Genomic DNA, 20,580 nt, shown 5'->3' on the forward strand with positions numbered 1-20,580 from the left:
ACGGACGACGACGGACGCAAAGTGATGGTAAAATCTCACTCTGCCCTTCGGGTCAGGTGAGTTAAAAATGATAGAATCTGAAGCGAGACGATGAATGAAATATTCTTGCTTTGTACGATATCAAGACAAAATATTCTTGCTTTGTACGATATCAAGACAAAATATTCTTGCTTTGTACGATATCAAGACAAAATATTCAACTCAAACACGCCCTAACATAAAAAGATGCACTCGATTTTCTCTTTTCGAAACAATTGTTACCCATCTTTTGGAATTTTTGCTTGAGTCACATAATGGAAAGGCAGACACGAAAATTACTGAACTAATAGATTGATATGTTTTTCGTCCGTGGTAATTTTATTTTTAAAAATCGGACGATATACATTTTCTACATCCAACTTGAAGATACCCATGTCGTCAACTTGATATCTTACAGTTCTGCTTAACTATGTACTAGATAAATGGAAAACTTATGCAAATAGTGTTTTTAAAAACAAAACACTGCTTAATTGAGAAGAAAATTGTCAATTTATTTGTTTCTATTAATTTATAAATTTAATGTCACTATAGTAAACATTACAGTAAGCATTTGTCGCCTTCTCTAACAAAGAGATAATATAATTTAGACATTTAAGGCAAAGTCGTGTCAATAATCGCTGTACCTTTGTACTTTCGTTGAATAGGCAGTTAAAGAATTATTCAGTTGATCGACATCCGGTTTGTCATCTCTATATTTAAATATCCAGGGGTTGAGCTTCTTTTGTGTTAAATCACTTTTGGTTCGATTAAGATGATATGGCATAGGCGGTCCCACTGGTTTTCTCAAAGTCTGAAATCCTAATCCTGCCTTGTCAAGCATGTCTTCCCATCGTTCTTGTCTAGTTATGTATTCATTTTGTGTACCATTTATTGACGTGCACGATGCGTTCCATGGTTTGAACAGCCGTGAATGTCTGTTGTCTGGATAGTCTTGGTCAGATAACATGTCACTATCGCTTGGAACTAGCAAAAAACAACAACACCGAGTTATAAACGAATAAATAAATAAGTTCGTATTATTAATACTAAAATGATATCAAATCGACAAGAATGTATACTTATTAATAATTAATTTAATGAAAACGAAATATTATCCTAAACCCAAGTCTAATAAATCTTAGAAAATGAGCTATATTTGTATACGAACTTTGAATAATTATCATGCTGCAGTTTAAAGAAAGTGTCATTTTGTTGCACCTTTGAATATTTAATTCAGTGATAAAAAAAATCTATTTTGTTCAGTTTGAAAAGCCCTAATCGTAAATTTTAAAGGTGATAAGCATAATTAAGGAGATTTGGAATGAGCAGGTCTGTTTTTATTGTCATACCAAATTGTAAAATTTTGACAAAATTATAACTGTTTGTCTTCCAATAAAAAATGCATACCGTGATTAACAAAGCAATTAATTGTAGATGTATGAACAGATATGGCGAAGTCCCTGCTTTAGTATAGACACTAAAAACTATCACTCAGACCAAATGTAAAAGATTGGTGGTGTACAACTTCCTGTCCGATAGAATTTCGAAGATACTGTGCATATATGGGTGATTGATATCTGTCAATCTGTTTAAGGATTAACAAATAGTGTCAGCGAAGACGCAACATATGACAGAACGGATTCCTACGTGTCGTCGAATCTTCACTGTTAGGCGAATCTATTCTATTTGTGAATCAGGATCTGCTCGCCTTTTTGAAGCATCAGAAATTACAACTGGTATTTTTTTGTGGTATTTCTGTTGCTTAGTTTATAGTTTTCGTTGTTGTATTGTGTTTTGTATACTGTTGTGTATCTTGATTGTCTTTTTTTTTCGTTCATTGTCATGGCGTTGTCATATTGTACGACTTTGATTTTGATTATCCCTTTGGGATCTACCGTCATTCTTTTCAAGCAAGGTCTTGTTTGCTTTCATAGTTAGTAATTAAAAGACTATCTTAAATATGTCTATTTTTTATAATAGTATCACCATAGAAATCCACTTACATTTAATAAAAAGTTTTGATGATCCAACAAATCTAAAAAAGACAAAAAGCAATTCGCAAATACTAACTTGTTTTAGTAGTTTTAGGGTAATTATTAATAACTACGCTAATTTCACATTTACAAAGACCATAATGACATTTTTCCTCTTATCAATATTACAAATAAATTTAACCTTTTTCTGTTTTCAAAAAGAACAATGAAGAATTTAGTATCTTATAATTTAAGAAATGGTTCGTCATATTAGAATTGCGATTTGACGTCTATATGATAATGCATTTATACTTATTTTGCAATGTTAATGTTAAAATTGAGGAATGTGCGAAATCAACCATGCAAACATTTTATACTTTTAACATAAGAAAATGCCTGTACCAAGTCAGGAATATGACCGTTGTGTATATCCATTTGTGAGCTTTTGATTTTGCCGTTTGATTAAGGACTTTCCTTTTTTAATTTTCCTATACAGTATTTTTGTGATTTTACTTTTTTGATACGTTTATCCGTCTTGACGTTTATCCGCCTTGCAAATTCTGTTTAACTATGATAAAAGCATGATGTAATGGAGCGCCACAAATTCAGGAAGTATAAAAAATGACGATGTGTATGCTTGCAAATGAGACAACTTTGCACAAGAAACCAAAGCACACAGAAATTAAAAACTATAGGTCATCATCCAGTTTTCAACACTACACAAAGCATAAACCGCATAAAGTCACATATAAATAGCCAAGAAATGACAAATATAAAAATGATTTAAACAAGAAAACTATAAACGGATTAATTTATGTACAAGATAGTATTTGTCCATCAAGTGCATACTAGTACACCTACTTCGGTAATCAATTATTAAGGGAGCAAACACTTAATTAGTCGGGCTGCAATGCTTGTTCGGGGATTTATTTGAAAATGCTATAATAATAATAATAGTGATTTGGCTCATCACTGGCACTCACATTTCACAACTAGATAGATAAATCAATTATAAAGGTGAAGATCACTTAAAGCAAAAAACTCTCAAAAAGTTGCATGTGCACATTTTGAATAAGGCCATCTTTGTTATTGCAAAGAAAAACATAGGTATTTCGTATAAATCTTACATGTTGACTAGTAACTTAATAGAAAATGACATCACCAATTATGTGTTATATCAGAACAGAATCTCACTACTGAGCTGATGATACTAAATGGGACGACGTTATTTTCATTTTACAAATTTAACGTAATAGTTTTGACTGAAGCCGACACATATCAGCGACAAATATTAGAGTTACAAATAAATTTAAGTATTCGTCTCATTTTGTAAACTATAATGATCAACGCATTGTCATGACAAACATTAAAACAGTAGAATATTGTATAAATATTTCATACCCCTCTGAACTTTCTCTGGTGCAATAGAAATATAACGACAATATAGTGGCTAATAAAATCAAACTGAAGATGATGGTCAATACGACAGCTATTCCTACATCTGTCTGGAACCAAGATGGCGGGGAAGGTTCTTCCTGTCTGTACGGACTAACCGAATTTACAGGAAAGGTATCAAATGATTTAGATTCGAGAGGGTATGCTGGTGTACCATCATCTGATCGACGAAGGACTTTCAAAATGTCATTTTGCGTTAAGAATGATTTTTCTTTCTGAACCCCTTCTAAAGTATCCGTTGTCCGATCTTTTACAACGTATACTAGGGATTTCGATCTGAAATAAAGACAAAAGGAGTGGATATATCAATTTGTTTTGTATATGTTTAGCTATTTTAGCTTTAAAACAGATAACAAATAATAATAAACAAAATTAGTCCGTTACAAACTTCATTGAATACAAGTGGAGTGCTTAATTTAAGGTATTTAATCTGTTTACCTAAATATGTGTCGTAATGTCAGAAAAACGTACTGTTCCCTTTTCGTACTTGTACGTGTTGCTAAAGTTGTCTGGGATATGCTTATATTGAGTAAACAGTGTAAATTACCAAAAAGTATTATGAAGAACAATATTAGATTTAATTTTCCTGATTACATATAATTATATACATTTACGAGAATCTTACCTTGTTGACAACAATTTTCGTCTGCCCACGACAGTATCTTCGTCTATTATATCCCATATCCCAACTCGATTTTCTAGAGGAAATAATGCCTGCAATGCATACTTTAACATATTCCTAAAAAAAACATTTTAAAATATTCACGTTTGATTTATCACTCATATTAAAATAAAGTACTCCGTATTATACCGTTTTTGAGGGTTAGTTGACTATTTTCTTAAAATGGATGCCAAGATACACCGCTACATCGGGATCGGATTTTTTAATTTATAACTTGTGTAGGTGAAGTAAAGTTATCTTTGCCCGTTCAAGGGTTCTTCAAACAACTCTTTGAATATTCCATTGAAACGCCAATTCATAGTTCCTTTTCAACATACCATAATTTCCGATGGCAGTCTAAATTGAGTGCTTTAATTCGGGCCTATCTACTTCTTGTATGTACAGTTAAAATTTCATATTCATCAATCAAACCTCATTTAGAATATCCAAAGACCATTTGCAACTGAAATCAGTCTTGTTTGAAAGCTTTAATGAATGAGAAAAAAATTACAAAACAGTAAGAAATAATAAAAACAAAAAATAATATTCGTTACATATGAATATGAATAACATTGAAACAATATTTCAATCCAATTTCTGAAATATTAGATTAATTGAAAGAAAATATAATATATTGGAAAAGGGGGCATTTGCTAACCAACAACCCTCCTCCAACGGATGTTACAAGAGAAGAAATATTATTGACATTTATTGATAAATTTATTTTATATATAAAGAATATAACTTAAACTGCAGCATTTGTATTCCCCTCATCGTGTACAATGAACTAAAGAATATTTGTTTCATATTCATTGAGTTTATCTACTAGCCATTCTAAATTGTTGATTCGGACATTACTGTAGCCTTTGATAAATTTTTATTTCGTCTTGACAACGTGCAATACAGAGAAATCCACGTAGCTCAGTACATTTTCAAGTACTTCATTTGTCCTTTTAACTTTTTGATTTGAGCGTTACCGATAAGTCTTTCGTAGACGTACCGCGCCCCTGAGTACATACAATCTAACTCTCTTTCATCTTGTAATAGTATTAAAACAGTTGACTTTTCTACTCTTTACACAAGTATTCCACATTCCAAACTAAAAGACAAATTGAAAGGATTGGTATTGGTCTGCTTCATAAAAAAGAATGGCCAACGTAGATACAAGTATCTTGTCTTAGGGAGGGATAAATCCTACTTTGTAAAGGATCACTCTGTTTCAAAGTCGGCCTTATATTTTGACTTACATCTATATTTTGACAATGAGGGTCGGTTGAAAACAAAACTTTACGACAAAAGAGATGATTTCAGCTTTCCAATTATGAACTTTCCGTTTCTAAGTAGCAACATTCCAGTAGCATCTGCATGCGGAGTAAATATCTCCCAATTGATACGATATTCCCGCACTTGCATTTCCTATCATGATTTTTTTATAGGGGTGTTGCTCACAAGGAAGCTATTTAACCAAGAGTTCCAAATGGTGAAGTTGAAATCATCCCTTCGTAAATTTTACGGACGCCAGTACAAGTTGGTTGACAGTTATGGAATAACCGTTTCACAAATTATATCGAATATGTTCCTTACGTCATAACTACAATCCTCTACCCTTTCATGAATGTGACCTACCGAATTCGACTATTTACCGGATTTGTTATCACATAAGCAACACGATGGGTGCCACATGTGAAACAGGATCTGCTTACCCTTCCGGAGCACATGAGATCACACCTAGTTTTTGGTGGGGCTCGTGTTATTTATTCTTTAGTTTTATATAATGTGTCATGTGTACTATTGTTTGTCTGTTTGTCTTTTTCAATTTTAGCCATGGCGTTGTCAGTTTATTTTCGATTTCTGAGTTTGACTGTCCCTTTGGTATCTTTCGTCCCTCTTTTATAAGCATGGTACCTGAAAGTTTGATGATTTTGTTTAAACAATTTTTATAGTCACACCTTTGTGCCCTGACAGTAGTAACTGGAACATCATGCTCTATTATCACCATATGTTGGTTTGGAATCAATGTATCTACACGAATGACACCAGCAGCACTATTCCATGTACCATTCGTCTTTGCTTGAACTATACCCCACATTACATATCGAGTATCCCTGTATAAAAAGTTTTCATTCTGAACATACAAGTCGCCCCTATCCGGGTGTATGTCAAACACACCTCCTTTATTCATGGTTACAAACTTTACGGGGTCTGCTAATGACTGGTATATTCCGAAATCATGAGGTGTGAATGTTGTTAAACTTTCGCCATTATGTGCATTTAATGCACATTCTAATGAAAAATAAGTAGCAGGTTTATCCTCGTATGGTTTGGTATCCTTGACATCTATAATATTAACCACTACTTCAGCTGTTGCCGTTCTTGGGGGATAGCCTGCATCCTCAGCAAATACAGTTAATGCTAGATCAGAAATCATTTCATAATCCGGTATAATTTTAAGGACAAGCATAGATTTATCATTGTTCATTTCAAAAAGAGCATTTGCCAGCGGATCTGAGGGGTCAATGGACAAAGTAATATTTCCATTTTCATTGATGTCATCATCTGTTACCGAAAACTGTACGACAGGCAAACCGACTGGACTATTTTCTACCACAGAAATTTCTCTATATGGCATTAAAAACCATGGATTGCTATCATTTATGTCGTCAATTATAACATGAACTAATTTATGATAGTTTGTTTTATTATTTAGTCTGTCTACGATTGAAATGGTTAAAAAGTACTCATCTACATCCTCTCTGTCGAAAAACTCCTCTGTTCTTAATATTCCGCTAGCCTGCTCGATTGAAAATAAACCAATACTGTCTCCACCTAATAAACTAAAATATGCTTGACCTTGTTGACCATGAATATTATCCTGTAGTACTTTGCCAACATAGGTTCCTATTGAAACATTTTCTAGTACACTGAATTCAAAATGAGATCCTTGATTAATTACGGAAGGATAAATTGCTATATTTACTTTAGCCGTCGCACTTAGCCTAGGATATCCGTTATCTGCTGCTTTAATTACAATTTTGTGAAAATCTGCTGCCATATGAAGAAACGCATTCGTCTTTATTTCTCCAGTGCTTATATTTATCAAAATGAAATTATCTTCATTCCCATCAATTATAAAGAAATCAATTTTTGAATTTAAATCTTTATCGGAATCGGTTGCATGAACTTTTGCAATCACTTTTCCTGCTGTAATAAATCTATCAATTTTTACATCATAAATCGCGCGCGAAAATATTGGATTGTTGTCATTAACATCAATTACAGTTACACGTAATGATGTTGTCGATGTTTTAGATGGAACACCACCATCTTTGGCAATTATTTTCATATTATACGTTTCGTTTTTTTCTCTATCAAGTTTTTCAGATATATAGATATGACCTTCTTGCAAATGTATTCCGAAGTTTATTTCATCATTCCCAGATTCTATTGAATATGTCACCTTGCCATTTAAATCAAGATCAGGGTCATCTGCTTGTAGTTGATAGATGATGTCTCCGATATCAACATCTTCCCGAACATCAACATAATACATAGTTTGTCGAAAACGAGGCTTATGGTTGTTTATATCGTTGACCTTAATCATAACCTTAGCTCTACTACTACGTCTTGGACTGCCGTTGTCAGTAACTTCAACAGACATTACATAACCCTTCTGTACTGACGCGTTAAGGGAGTTGTTGACGGATATTATTCCAGAAGTTGAGTTAATGACAAACGAATCTGAATGCTCACCAGCAACGATGTCATATTCTAAATCAGCGTTTTCATTGATATCATAATCAACAGCCTCTACTTTTCCTACCGAGGAACTTATATTTGCATCTTCGTCAACGAGGAAGATGTAAGCAGCGTTCGAAAAGAAAGGCGAATTATCATTAACATCGAACACGTCAATTTCAATAGTCAAAATATCATACAAATTTCTATTATATCTGTTTACGCATTTGACAATTAACTTATGACGTTTTATGTTTTCTCTGTCTAGATTTCCAGATATAATAATTTCCCCAGTATTAAAGTCTGTAGAAAAATATTTTGCGTCATTTAAACTTTGTAAAACGTACTCTAAATCTCCAGGTATGTTCCACGTCCCTTCCGTTGCCCCATTCAAAGTAGCATCAATGTCGTAAACTGTAGTTCCAACAATTATACCTTCACTGATATTTATTTTTACCTTTGTTTCGTAAAGTTTAGGCGATTTATAAAACGGAAAAACGTCAACTGTAACCAGAATGGTCGATGACCTCGGAGGACTCCCTTGATCCTTAACCTCTATCCCAATTATGTAATTATTAATGGTTTCGTAATCAAGTGGACTATTTACGACAATGTAAGTGTTGTTCAATCGGAAACCGTTTCCGGTATTTCCAGATATAATGCTATACATCAAATTTGCATTTTCTGCAATATCTTTGTCATCACACTTTATGTTCGTTACTATGGTACCACTAGTCTCGTTTTCATGTACATTTGCTGATATGAAATGTTGCTGACAATATGGGTCATGGTCATTTATATCAGACACGGTAATCGCCACAACTGTTGATGTTTTGTCACCTGCCCCATTGTCAGCTACTACTGTCAAGTTATATTCCGGAACGTTTTCACGGTCCACACGTCTACCTAGTATTATGTTCCCTGATTTACTATCAATATTAAAAGAACCATCATTCCCGTCTGTTATTTGGTAATGTATTTGCGCACCTTTATCTGGATCTTCCGCCTTAACTGCTAAAATATATGCACCAAGAGGAGCATTTTCAGGTATTGTATATTTAAAAGGATTGCCAGTTATAAAAGTGATTGGAAATTCATCAAAGTCCTTTACAAGAACGACAACTGTTGTGGTTCCGGTTAGAGACGGTTTGCCTTTATCATGCGCGATGATTGTTAAAATATAATCTGCAATAGCTTCAGCATCTAATGCTTTGTTTAAAATAAGTTCCCCCTTTGTTGATAAGGTAAACGTATTTCCAATGTTCCCTGATTGCACGGAGTATTCAACTACTGCATTAATTCCCTCATCTGTATCCCTTGCTGAAACCTGACCTATGGTAGTTTTTATTGGAATATTTTCAATAACTGAAAATTCGTCGAAACTGTTATCGAATGTTGGTATGTTATCGTTGGAGTCCTTAATCCGAATATTGACAGAACTTGTAGAGGTAAGTTTTGAAATGATATCTGTAAGTTGCAATGTAAGTGAGTATGAAGGTGTCTGTTCTCGATCAAGATTAGATATTAAATAAATGTCACCTGTTACATCATTTATACCAAATACACCATCACTGTTGCCAGATTTGATAGAAAATCTCATAAACTGGTATTTGGACGTAGATTTAACGACATATATGACATCGCCTATCTTGTCATCTTCATTTATATCTAAAGTTTTTGGCAACTGCAAAAATTCAGGTTCTCCAATGACATTTACCTTGATATGAACTGGACTTTTCTTTGGTGGAATCCCACCATCGAAAACGGCAACCTCCAAGTTGTAGAAAGGTTTGCTTAATACTTTAGCCACAACTATGTGACCTTGTGAGTCGATTGTAAAATCTAAATTGATATTGCCTTTGTTAATAGTATATGACAAATCACCATTTGGTCCCACATCTGAATCGGAACACTTTAACTCGTAAACCAAATCTCCAACGATAGAGGATGAAGGTACTTCTACACTTGCCACTGTTTTACACAAGGGACCTACTTCGTTTACATCATCAACCACTACTGTCAAAGTCGTTGTTCCTGTTTGTTTAGCAGTTTTTGATTGGTCGATCGCATGAACTTCTACCAGATATGAACCAGTAGTGTCACTGTCTAATGCAATCACTGGTCGGATTATTCCACTGTCTTTGTCTACGGTGAAAATGTCTGAATGAGTAGCTATAGAATAAGTAATGAACCCATCTTCGCCGTGATCTTCATCATTTGCCTGCACTTGTGTCATCGATGTTCCTGTTGCAAATCAGATTATACATAAATACAAGATGTGATAAAATGGTATTACATGTACATGTTTTAAGATAATCAAAATATGTTTCTATTTAAGTCATACCGCTCCTAACGTTTCTACGTATGTATACCTCCCTTCCATTTAAATGTCTGGGGTTGACCGTTCTTAATGAAGTTAATCTTGAAAAGCGTTTCAAAATAAATCTTCATGTCGTCCGCTAAAGAAGGATCTAAAATTAATGGTTCACACTTGCAGGTTTTGCTTAGTTTAAACATATTTATTTGTTCTGGATTAAGAAACAAGTTATTACAACTTATATTAATCCCTGTCAAAATTGCGGGTTAGAGTGCTGCCTTGTAGCGGCATCATCCTGCTTTTTTTCGAAATCTACAAGGGTGTCTTTTACATGCAAGATATATTGAAATTTCTTTACACGGGTCAGACAACTATCGTGCCCTTCCGACGGATTATCATCGTTTCTCAAGACCGTACTCGCAACTGGTGCTAATGGAGAGCCAAAAATTCAGTCGCTGAAATTTTCTACCGGAAACTGGGAAAGAACCATAACCCTTTGTGTAGTTCTTTTAAAATACAGATAGTCTCTTAAGCAGGTTTGACTGCATGCTCATACTATTTACATTCCATAAAGAATTGAAATAAAGAATAATCATTTAAAAGTAACATTGCATACATATATAAATGGAAATCTCACCATAAAGATAATCGGTGTTGGTTGCTTATTACATAATATCATATGCATTTCCTAATACTTAAATTTGTACTCGGTATGAAAAAATAGTCAAAGAGGGTTTATCACTTAATTACTTTAACAGTTTTGTTTTAATATAGATATAATGGCTTGCCTGAAGTGATATCTTCTAGAACGGAAACAGTATAGGATTGGCGAACAAACATTGGAGGGAATTCATTGACGCCTGTTACACTGACCAAAACGCTGGCTGTCGCCACCAAAGGTTTGTTGCCATCGTCACTAGCGACAACAGTTAGAAAACACGATTGTTTACGTTCATAATCGAATTGGCTATCCGTTGATATTTTCCCTAAGTTCTTGTCAACTGACATTCGACAGCCATCGTCCATATTTCCATCTAAAATTTAAAAGAGAAAGAAAGTCCTAACGAACGCTGTATTATTGATAAGAACGAATCATCAACATATATAATTTTGATTCTGTCCGTAATTTAATCCACAAGGATAATATTCTTATCATGGTTGCGTGGCAGAAATATGTTTCATTTTTGACCATATTGGAAGTACGAACTTTAAAACACAAATCGTTAAACTTTAATGCATATGGTGCTTTTAAACTAAGCATGATGTATTCTAGGTTCAGACTCAGTCAACTGTAATTGGATGCGATGACAATTATATTTAAACATAAGTAACTTGTAACCTAGTCAGTTAAACGTTCATTAGTCGGTCTGAAAAAGTATTGTACACAACTACATCAAATAATGTTATGTTTTCGTCTTGAATGATCATGCTATATATATGCCACTGGCATACTATTCATACATTAATTAAATTTATTGGAAAGCGATAAAGATATAACGACAAAGATAGGAGCGTAAACAAGAGGAACGGTAGTATACAATTGTTCGAAAGTCGTAAATCGATTGAGAGAAAACTAAAACTGAGGGAAACACATCAACTATAACAGGAAACGATTGTTACCTTGTATTGAGTATGATATCTTTCTGTTCCTGCCTTCATCGACGTCACTAGCACGAACACTGAGCAAAACGGAATTTATTTTAGTGTCTTCAGGCCAAGCAGCAGAGTATATTTCCTTAAAAAAAGTAACTTATAATAAATCATGGATATAGAAGAATACAATGAATATTGTCATGTATTTAAAATATGTAAAAACGTTGGTCATAATAGGAAAATATCTAAGCAGAACCGCCTTTGTATTACTAGAGGATCCAGTATATAACGGAAACATATCGCACCATGTATAACAAGAAACAGACATCTCATTTGTGACTGCAGACGATCTTGAAGTGTGTAATTGGTTCATCTTGACTAATTTAAGACTCCAAAGCTGAAATGTACTTTTTTTTACCATATCACTATATAAAAATTTAGTTTCACCTGCGAAAACACTGGATAATTATCATTTTCATCCGTAATCTTTATAGAAATTTCACCAAATATTTTCTCTGATATCATATCTGAAGAATGTGCTGAAACAGACAATTTGTAGTGGTCTTTGTCTTCTCGGTCTAGATCTGGACTAGCAACAATTATTTTTCCTTGAATGTAAACAAATATATTAACAAAAAATTATAAATAAAGCATCACAAAACCAGTATACAAAATAAAAATTATGTTAACTTTCCAACTTCTTGTAATAAACTCTGAGTTGAATGGACCATGATTAATATAAAAATTTGATAGAAAAAAACTAATCGTTTTGCAGCATAACAAAAAAATAAAATTACAGAACGATAGTTATTTTTTTTGAAACAGTATATATAAATTATGCACGTGCACATAAATAACGGATACTATGTAGCACACAACACAGTCATTCTCATCCTGTATAAAATACATAGCTTATCTCAGTTATGGTTAGGGGAAATGGCTATAACTCTGAGTAATAATGTTATAGCTTGTTCTACACTTTAAAAAACCCATATTACTTCACATATTACAACGTTCAGGATCGACGATTGTTTTTTTATCTATACATCAATTTTAAAGCACTATTAATTTTTTTTTAATTACAATAAAAACGTACAATTATCTTTGTAATATTATCTGTAGTACAATAAAATAAAACATACTAGAAATTAGTTTGAAGCATTCAAAACATTTATATTGATAAAACTAAAAAGAAGAATAAGAAATATGTTCAACCCCTTTAGCAACAGATATCATACGATGATACCATTTGAAAAATAAACTAATCTTGTACATAAAGAACCTTTTTATAGGATTTGATATATGCTTGAAAATTAGTTTGTTTCCCTTAAAATTGAAAATTGACCAAAGACGAATAAATAGATAATATTTCCAAACCCTTAAGCAACAGAGATCAAACGGCTGTTACAATTTGGTAATATGTCCCTAGCTTATTTATACATTTTTTTTATATTATTAAATATATGCTTTCAAATTATTTTTTTAATTGAAAATATATCATTGACGTACGGAGGTTATCGTAAAAGATAAATATCCACCGTAAAAAAAAAACAAGTTACTGGGAATTGCTAAACGTCAAAGAGTAAACACTCATTAGATAAACATTATGAACTAGTGTATATGTACTTATCTCACAGCTACTGCTTTATACAGTTTAGCAGCACACATTCAGGTTGAAAATGAAGTAAGATAAAATATCTATATATCTTTCAAGTTTGTATATTTTGCAGTTTACCCATTCATACTCAATAGCAAAAGGTTTGTCAAATTTTTCCGATCATCTTGTTAACAGGTAAAGTGCATATTTATATATAAACCATTAGACTATCTGATAAGAAAAAAAATATACTTCCGCATTGAATTTCATCGTTTATTTTCATCAGTTGCTATGCATGCTTAAATAGTTTCACTAATGCTAACATTTGGTTCCTCCGTTTGATGTTCCAGAATATCAGCGTTTACCAGGTCAAGTAGTTGTTGATTTCAAAAACACCCTCCCCTTTTACCCCTCTTATAAAGTCAATTATATTCCATACCAGTATTGCTTTCAATAGTAAATGCTTTTGTCATGTCTTCGATGGCATATTTGATTTTAGAATGTTTTGTTCCGGGTCTGTCATCATCTATAGCAGTCACCATGGCAACAAAGGTGCCAACGTCAGAATTTTCAATAATAGCTACAAAAGAGTTTAAATTTCAATTACTTTATAACTCCTTCTAAATTATCATTTAATTAACCTTTGACTATGAATTAAAAAAGAAAGCTTTGAAATGTTGTATAAAAGCATAATAAAGCAATAACTTTAATATGTATATTATTGATTTTGAACAAGTTACACGACATTCATAACATTTTCTGTGTAAACAACCAATAATCACACGGAGGAAAGACGTTATATAGACAATAACTGTTTAGTGGCTGTATTTGTAAAAATCAATGCTAGCACTGCATGCATTAATCCTATTTCTACTAGTCATCAAATTGCCAAATATGAGAGTACAAGGATAAAGGCTGTGGATTTTCTATAAAAATCTTGATTTATTTGCCACAAAGTCCTCTTTTTCTATCAAATGCAATGAAACAGTAAAAAATAATGCTTTGCATCAAGTTTCCCCTTGGAATATGTACTAAATGGCCCATCTCTATTATTCATTATTATATCTGTAGTTTTGATACAACTGAGGTTTGAAAAATTCGTACAAAAATGGCTACAGAAGGGTACATAAACCTTAACTATATTTGTACTTACACACTGTATATGTTCCATTATTTGCAGGATGCCAAAACGGCTTATGATCGTCAACATCCTCAACAAATATATTGATATGCACAAACGTATCAAGTCGAGGGACTCCATGGTCGCGGACCTCAACCTCTACTGTCCAGAAATTGTCCTCTTTGTCGGTGTCTATTTCTTTTTTGAGTTTTAGCTCTCCGTGATCTTCCATAGAAAATTTGGTCGCATCACCTTTTTTAAAGAGACCAAAACAATTTTCTTTCTGAACGCAATGTCTCACAATTTGACATAAATATATTATAAGTAATATTTGTGAATTTAAAAAAAATAGATGCAGTGTGGTTTATAAAATTCTTGAAAACTTGTGTTGTCAAGGAGAGTAATGAAGCAATCAAACATTCATAAAAACCAATGAAATAGACACAGATGTGAACAATTACATGTCATCATACTACGTCTCGCAACAACAAGAAATCCCATGTTGTATATTAAACTACATTGATAAAAGGCATCCGGTATAACAAAAAATGTGAAAGTGAGAGGTACAAAAAAGAAAAATCAACGATTTATACTCCTATATTGTGTGACAAAATCAATTGTTGCAACCAGCAACGCAATACACATGAATCTTCTTTTATATCGCATCCCACGCTTGCCACAGTAAGATAATTTTGGGGTATGTATTTTACAAGTTTTAACATTTAAGTAATTTTATCTCTCAGTATTTAACAAAAATTGTCAATCTAAAGTTGTCTGTATATGCTCATTTTGACTCGTTTTTTCCCCTTCATATTCGAAATGGCGCTGTCTATCTGTTTATATTTGACGTCAGATTTTTTTTTATCCCTTTTCATTTGTTCTCCCATTTTTAAACGCAGCAAACTTCTAATTTTATTTTTAAATTCAAAGGAATCCATCAAATAACTTAATTTTACTAACCTTTATATAGCTTGTATATCAGGTGTTGAGATTCTTTATCTTTACAATCCAGTTGTATTAATGAAGAACCAACTTGTTTAGTTTCAGTTATTTTCACAGTATAAATTTGTGAAGAACATTCCTTGAACATAAAACATGAAAAGTGTATCAGGTATTATTAAATATATTGGGGCAGCCAGTACAACAGACCACGCCAACAAACAACACCCGTTTTCGCCGAGAACCGCAACCGAGGAGATAATATATTTTTCATTACTGGTGTTAAAAATTTGAATTCGGACAAGCATTTATAAATCATTTGTAGTTGAAAACATGTAGACTGATCGCTAAAGATAAGCGCTTGGTTTTGTCAGTTTATTCGAACTCCGCTTTTATATTTAACCTTGGAGTTTGGTATTTTTGTTTTAAAATAGTGAATAGTTAATTTTCTTTGGATTTGTGCATATCGTTGACAGCATTGAGAAAGAATCGTCTGTATCTAACATGATGAAGTAATTTAAAGTTTATATCACAAGTTCAAAAGAATATTAACAAAATATCCGTTTAAATTGTTATTAAATCAATAATTTTGTTAGATGCATGTATCTCATCATTTTGTTTTCTTACATGTATAGTTAGTAATATTCTAATAATTACTGAACTAATGGTGCGCTTTCAAACAAAACAGAAAGGTTAATGCTGTTTTTTCTAGGAAATTGCTGACCAAATGGTTCTTAATGGGAAAACATAAAATGTGATATTAGGTATACGTGAATGAAACAAAACCAAACGCGCTAAACAAAACAAAAATGAAAAAGGAACCAAATACCACAAAGAAACCTTCAACACTTAGAAGTTGCATGTCAATACACCCTTCGCTTTAACTGACGAAATACTCCTCGTCAAACAGGAAGAGAGAGTTCAACAGAACTGAAAATCATTAACTCTGTATAAATTATTCTTGTAAAATTCTGCATCAAATTTCAAATTATTCTGACATGATCACAAAAACATGTCCATACCTAATAGTAGGTATAATTATAAAATATCAACGCATCGTCAAGAAATGGGTGATAGCCTTGCGCATCTGTTAGCATTTATACTCATCATTATATATGAAACATCCCACATCAACAATACGATCATTCCTTGGTATATAAACTGCGTAATTTGTAACAACAAGTGGACGGACAAGGTATACTACCCACTCCGCGAGGGTGGTATTACAACAGAGGCCTGCCTGCAAAGTCATCGAATTACGAATTGCATCATTTAATAATTTGTCGTCAATGCTTATTCATTCCATATATGAATATAGTTATGTTCCATTGGTTGTAGACATAAACACATTATTCTTTTACTCGATTATTACTTATGACCGATACAAACTCATCGTTATCAGTAAACCTGGTGCATCTAGAGCAACACGGTATGTTAACCTATCTGGAACATGTACACATGTCGTGGTGCTCAGTCTTTAGTTTTCTATGTTGTGTTTTGTATACACTGTTGTTAATTTTTGGATTTAAAAAAAAGAATTTCATGGCGTTGTAAAGTTTATTTTCGACTTAGGAATTTGAATGTCCCTTTGGTATCTTTCGTCTCTCTTTTGTGAATTCATATTAATTTTGATGATATTCGTGTTGATCATAATATTCATTTTCCCCTTTTTATTAAATTGATTATTATGAGATTGTTGAACAAGTACATCATATTGGCCCCGGTATCGTCTATAATTTTTTTCTGTTTATTATTTGTATTTTCTTATTTTTGTCACTTTCTTCATTTAGGAAAGCATATATAATGTCTCTTAATTACTTAGTAGTCTGTTTATCCAAAATGTTTTTAATTCTTTCAAACATAATTTGTGTTATCGTCACATTACATTTATAATGTATAATCATCTGTGCCTAACTTCAGTAATTACTTTATCGTGATTATTTGAAAGAAACAAAATGTGAGGATGGTATAATGATCTATTAATAAAGCTTATCAATATTAAATACGTATCAAAATACTTTAGTTAGTTCCGGCGTATACGTTTTCATGAATGTTAAATCGATTTTGTCGGTGTTGAAGACCGACTTTTTTAATTGTCTTTTATGCCAATCACATTTTTCTAGAGTACGGATTTTTTTAATCATAAGCTTGAGTGTTGATTAACACATGATAGTTTCCTCATGTTTAAGATAATGATCATATGTTGGTTAAAAGAAATGTTTTATTTCCATGATTCTTTTCTTTCTTTGTTTTGTCTTTTTTCTTGCTTTAACTGTTTTGGCTTTTATTGCTGTTACTATTTTGGCTTTAATTGTTGTTCATTTAAACTTAATAATTGATTATTGTTTTACATACAGGAGGATGCTCATTCACATTGTGTACTGTTATATTGAGGTTGAATGTAGCTGATCTTTGAGGAGGCTGATTTTCATCGACGACTTTAATGATTAAAACATGTAGTTGTACTGTCTCATAATCTAGTGGGTGACGTAAATAAAGCCTTCCTGTCAGTTCATCAATGTAAAATACACCTTGGCTCGTGGACGCTGATATGAAAATATATAATTCAGAAAATCAGTGGAATGAATTATGATAAAATAGTGATACAACCTTTCTCAAAGGTTGGAAGTAAGAGTTGTCTTTCTTTAATAATCACCTTTTTAAGTAGTACATATAATCACTAGACTAAGTGATTTAATTGTATTGTAGTTTTAAATATATAATACTAATGATGCGAACATGACAGATCCGCGCGCCCCCTTGTCTTACAGAGGAATTCCATTAGCTTGTGTTTCTTATAAGCTAAATTATAATATTTTTAACGAAAGGCTAACGCAATGGATAGATGACAATAACATATAAGTCGACGAACAAAATGATTTCCGTCAAAATCGAAGCACTACAGACCAATTGTCTTCTCTTACAAACATAATTGAAGTCGAAAAGAACTTCGTAAAATAACATTTTGTGCGTTTATTGATTTTGAAAAGGCATATGATACCATCAATAGAAATATACTATGGTCCAAGTTGAATGTAATGGGTGTGACTGAAAATTTTTGTGCTGCTAAACAGTCTATTTATTCAAATGTTATATATTCAGTACGATTAATACCATTTATTAGAATGGTTTAATGTTTACAATAATGGTTTATATGTGTTTCTCGTTTCTCGTTTTTTTTTATATAGATTAAACCGGTGCTTTTCCCGTTTGAATGGTTTTACACTTTTAATTTTGGGGCCCTTTAAAGCTTGTTGTTCGGTGTGAGCCAAGGCTCCATGTTGAAGGCCGTACATTGACCTGTTATGGTTTACTTGAATAAATTTTTATTCGGATGGAGAGTTGTCTCATTGGCACTCACACTACATTTTCCCATATCTATTAAACAAGGAAGGATGTCCGTTATCACCTTTGTTATTTCATCTATATATAAATGACCAAGTTTCATTCTTGAAATCATATGAGTGTGATATTGATATTGATAATGAAAAAGTTTGTATTTTGCTTTATGCTGATGATGTGGTTTTACTAGCAATCGATGGAAAAGAATTACAAATTCTGTTAAATGCATTAGATATAATTTTATGGTGTGGAGATAATTGTACGGCCATTAATTCCAAAAAGTGTAATATTGTGCATTTTACAACACTATTTGATAATAAGACAGTCAGACAGAATATTTTATTATAGTGTCACATACCAATACAGAACAATATCATACATCAAAATATTAGTATAAAAATACAAATAAAAACTGACATTACATTAAAAAAAACTATACTGTTATACACAATATTTTCGGCGATTTGATAAAATTCATTATTCTGCAGTAGTCAAATATACGCATGTGCAAACAAAAAATATTGGATTAAGAGCATGGACTTATTCACGCCTGGACTTATCGGGGCCTTTTATAGCTGACTATGCAGTATCGGCTTTGCTCATTGTTGAAGGCCGTACGGTGACCTATAGTTGTTAATGTTTGTGTCATTTTTGTCTTTTGTGGATAGTTGTCTCATTGGCAATCATACCACATCTTCTTTTTTATATTAACTGGCATGAACACTTTAGTTCAATTATAAGTAAAATACGCGGAAAACTTGATTTTTATTTTTACAAAATTTACATCTTGAAAATAAATTTATGATCATAAACAAGCTTCTGTTTAAGTTTGGTACAAATTCAGGATAAATTAAGAAGGCTATAAAAAAAATAAGAACTTTAACTACATTTTGAATATTGTGGACGCTGATGACGACAAAATGGTTTGCTTTGTCTCGTTTTTGCGGCAAAAGTCTCAGGCTCGACAAAAAGAAACAGAATGACAACATTGAAGGTAAAATAAAAGGTATGGACCAATTAGTTGACTTATTCAATCCACAAAAAGATGATTCTTATACAGGTAAAATCGATGATAAAAAAGTGTTGCAGGTATTTAATTATAGGCTTAAATTTTTTGAGGTCTTGAAAAACTCATAAAAAAGAGCTGGCGAAGTTATCTATAAACTGCTCACCAATGGATTTCTCAATTTTGAATTGATATCATTATCTTGCATACCTACCCTTTCACTTTCTTATTTAGAATCTTGAATTAAATCTTTAATTTTAAAGCAAAAATATCAAGTTAGTAAATAGCTGTCAAAATGACAATTTGGAAGTAAACGACACATTTTTTGTCCAATCATTTTATCAATAAATTCGACACCGTGAATTTATAAGTAATTTGCATGTACAAAATTAATGTACCTTAGAATATTACCGCATTTATCCATGTGTTGAGAAAATGAAACGACTGCTTTCAGTTTTCAATATCAAAGTTCTTAAGAACTTATCACTGTCTATTGAGAAATTAGTTAAAAAATTGAAATTATACTCTAAAGTATATGATTATGTGGTAACGTTGTTTTGTTGTAACCATAACTATGACCATGTATTTTGTCTCTTGTTACACATGTAAATATGTGTCTGTGGGTTTCCAGATAAAGTATATTGTTAATGGTATATTGTATATCTATACAAAGTAAAAATACAATATCACTCACAGGTCAAGGTTAATTTTGTTTTCTGATTCTTTCTCTGCGCATCAAGGTCCTGGTCGAATGGTTTTGTATCCAGAATCATTGTTCCTATAGCTGTATCTTCATTCAGTATTAACGAAGTTGGCAGAGACAA

The 20,580-nt window shown here is 32.4% G+C and overlaps 1 protein-coding gene across 1 annotated transcript; it reads right to left on the reverse strand.

Annotated features, from left to right (window-relative positions):
- Positions 1–607: 607 nt before the first annotated feature.
- On the reverse strand, positions 608–20,172 carry LOC134688432 (cadherin-23-like). Its single transcript, XM_063549182.1, has 13 exons — positions 20,168–20,172; positions 18,840–18,912; positions 15,430–15,550; positions 14,503–14,721; positions 13,789–13,929; positions 12,200–12,360; positions 11,780–11,894; positions 10,948–11,193; positions 5,940–10,086; positions 4,072–4,185; positions 3,393–3,722; positions 2,022–2,053; positions 608–1,002 (listed from the first exon to the last, which is right to left on the reverse strand). Exons 1-13 carry the CDS (start codon positions 20,170–20,172, stop codon positions 647–649), a joined length of 6,060 nt encoding a protein of 2,019 aa, XP_063405252.1. The 3' UTR covers positions 608–646.
- Between the last annotated feature and the right edge of the window lie 408 nt (positions 20,173–20,580).

The sequence above is a fragment of the Mytilus trossulus genome, chromosome 1 (genome assembly GCF_036588685.1).
Source record: "Mytilus trossulus isolate FHL-02 chromosome 1, PNRI_Mtr1.1.1.hap1, whole genome shotgun sequence".
Taxonomy (NCBI): Eukaryota; Metazoa; Mollusca; class Bivalvia; order Mytilida; family Mytilidae; genus Mytilus; species Mytilus trossulus.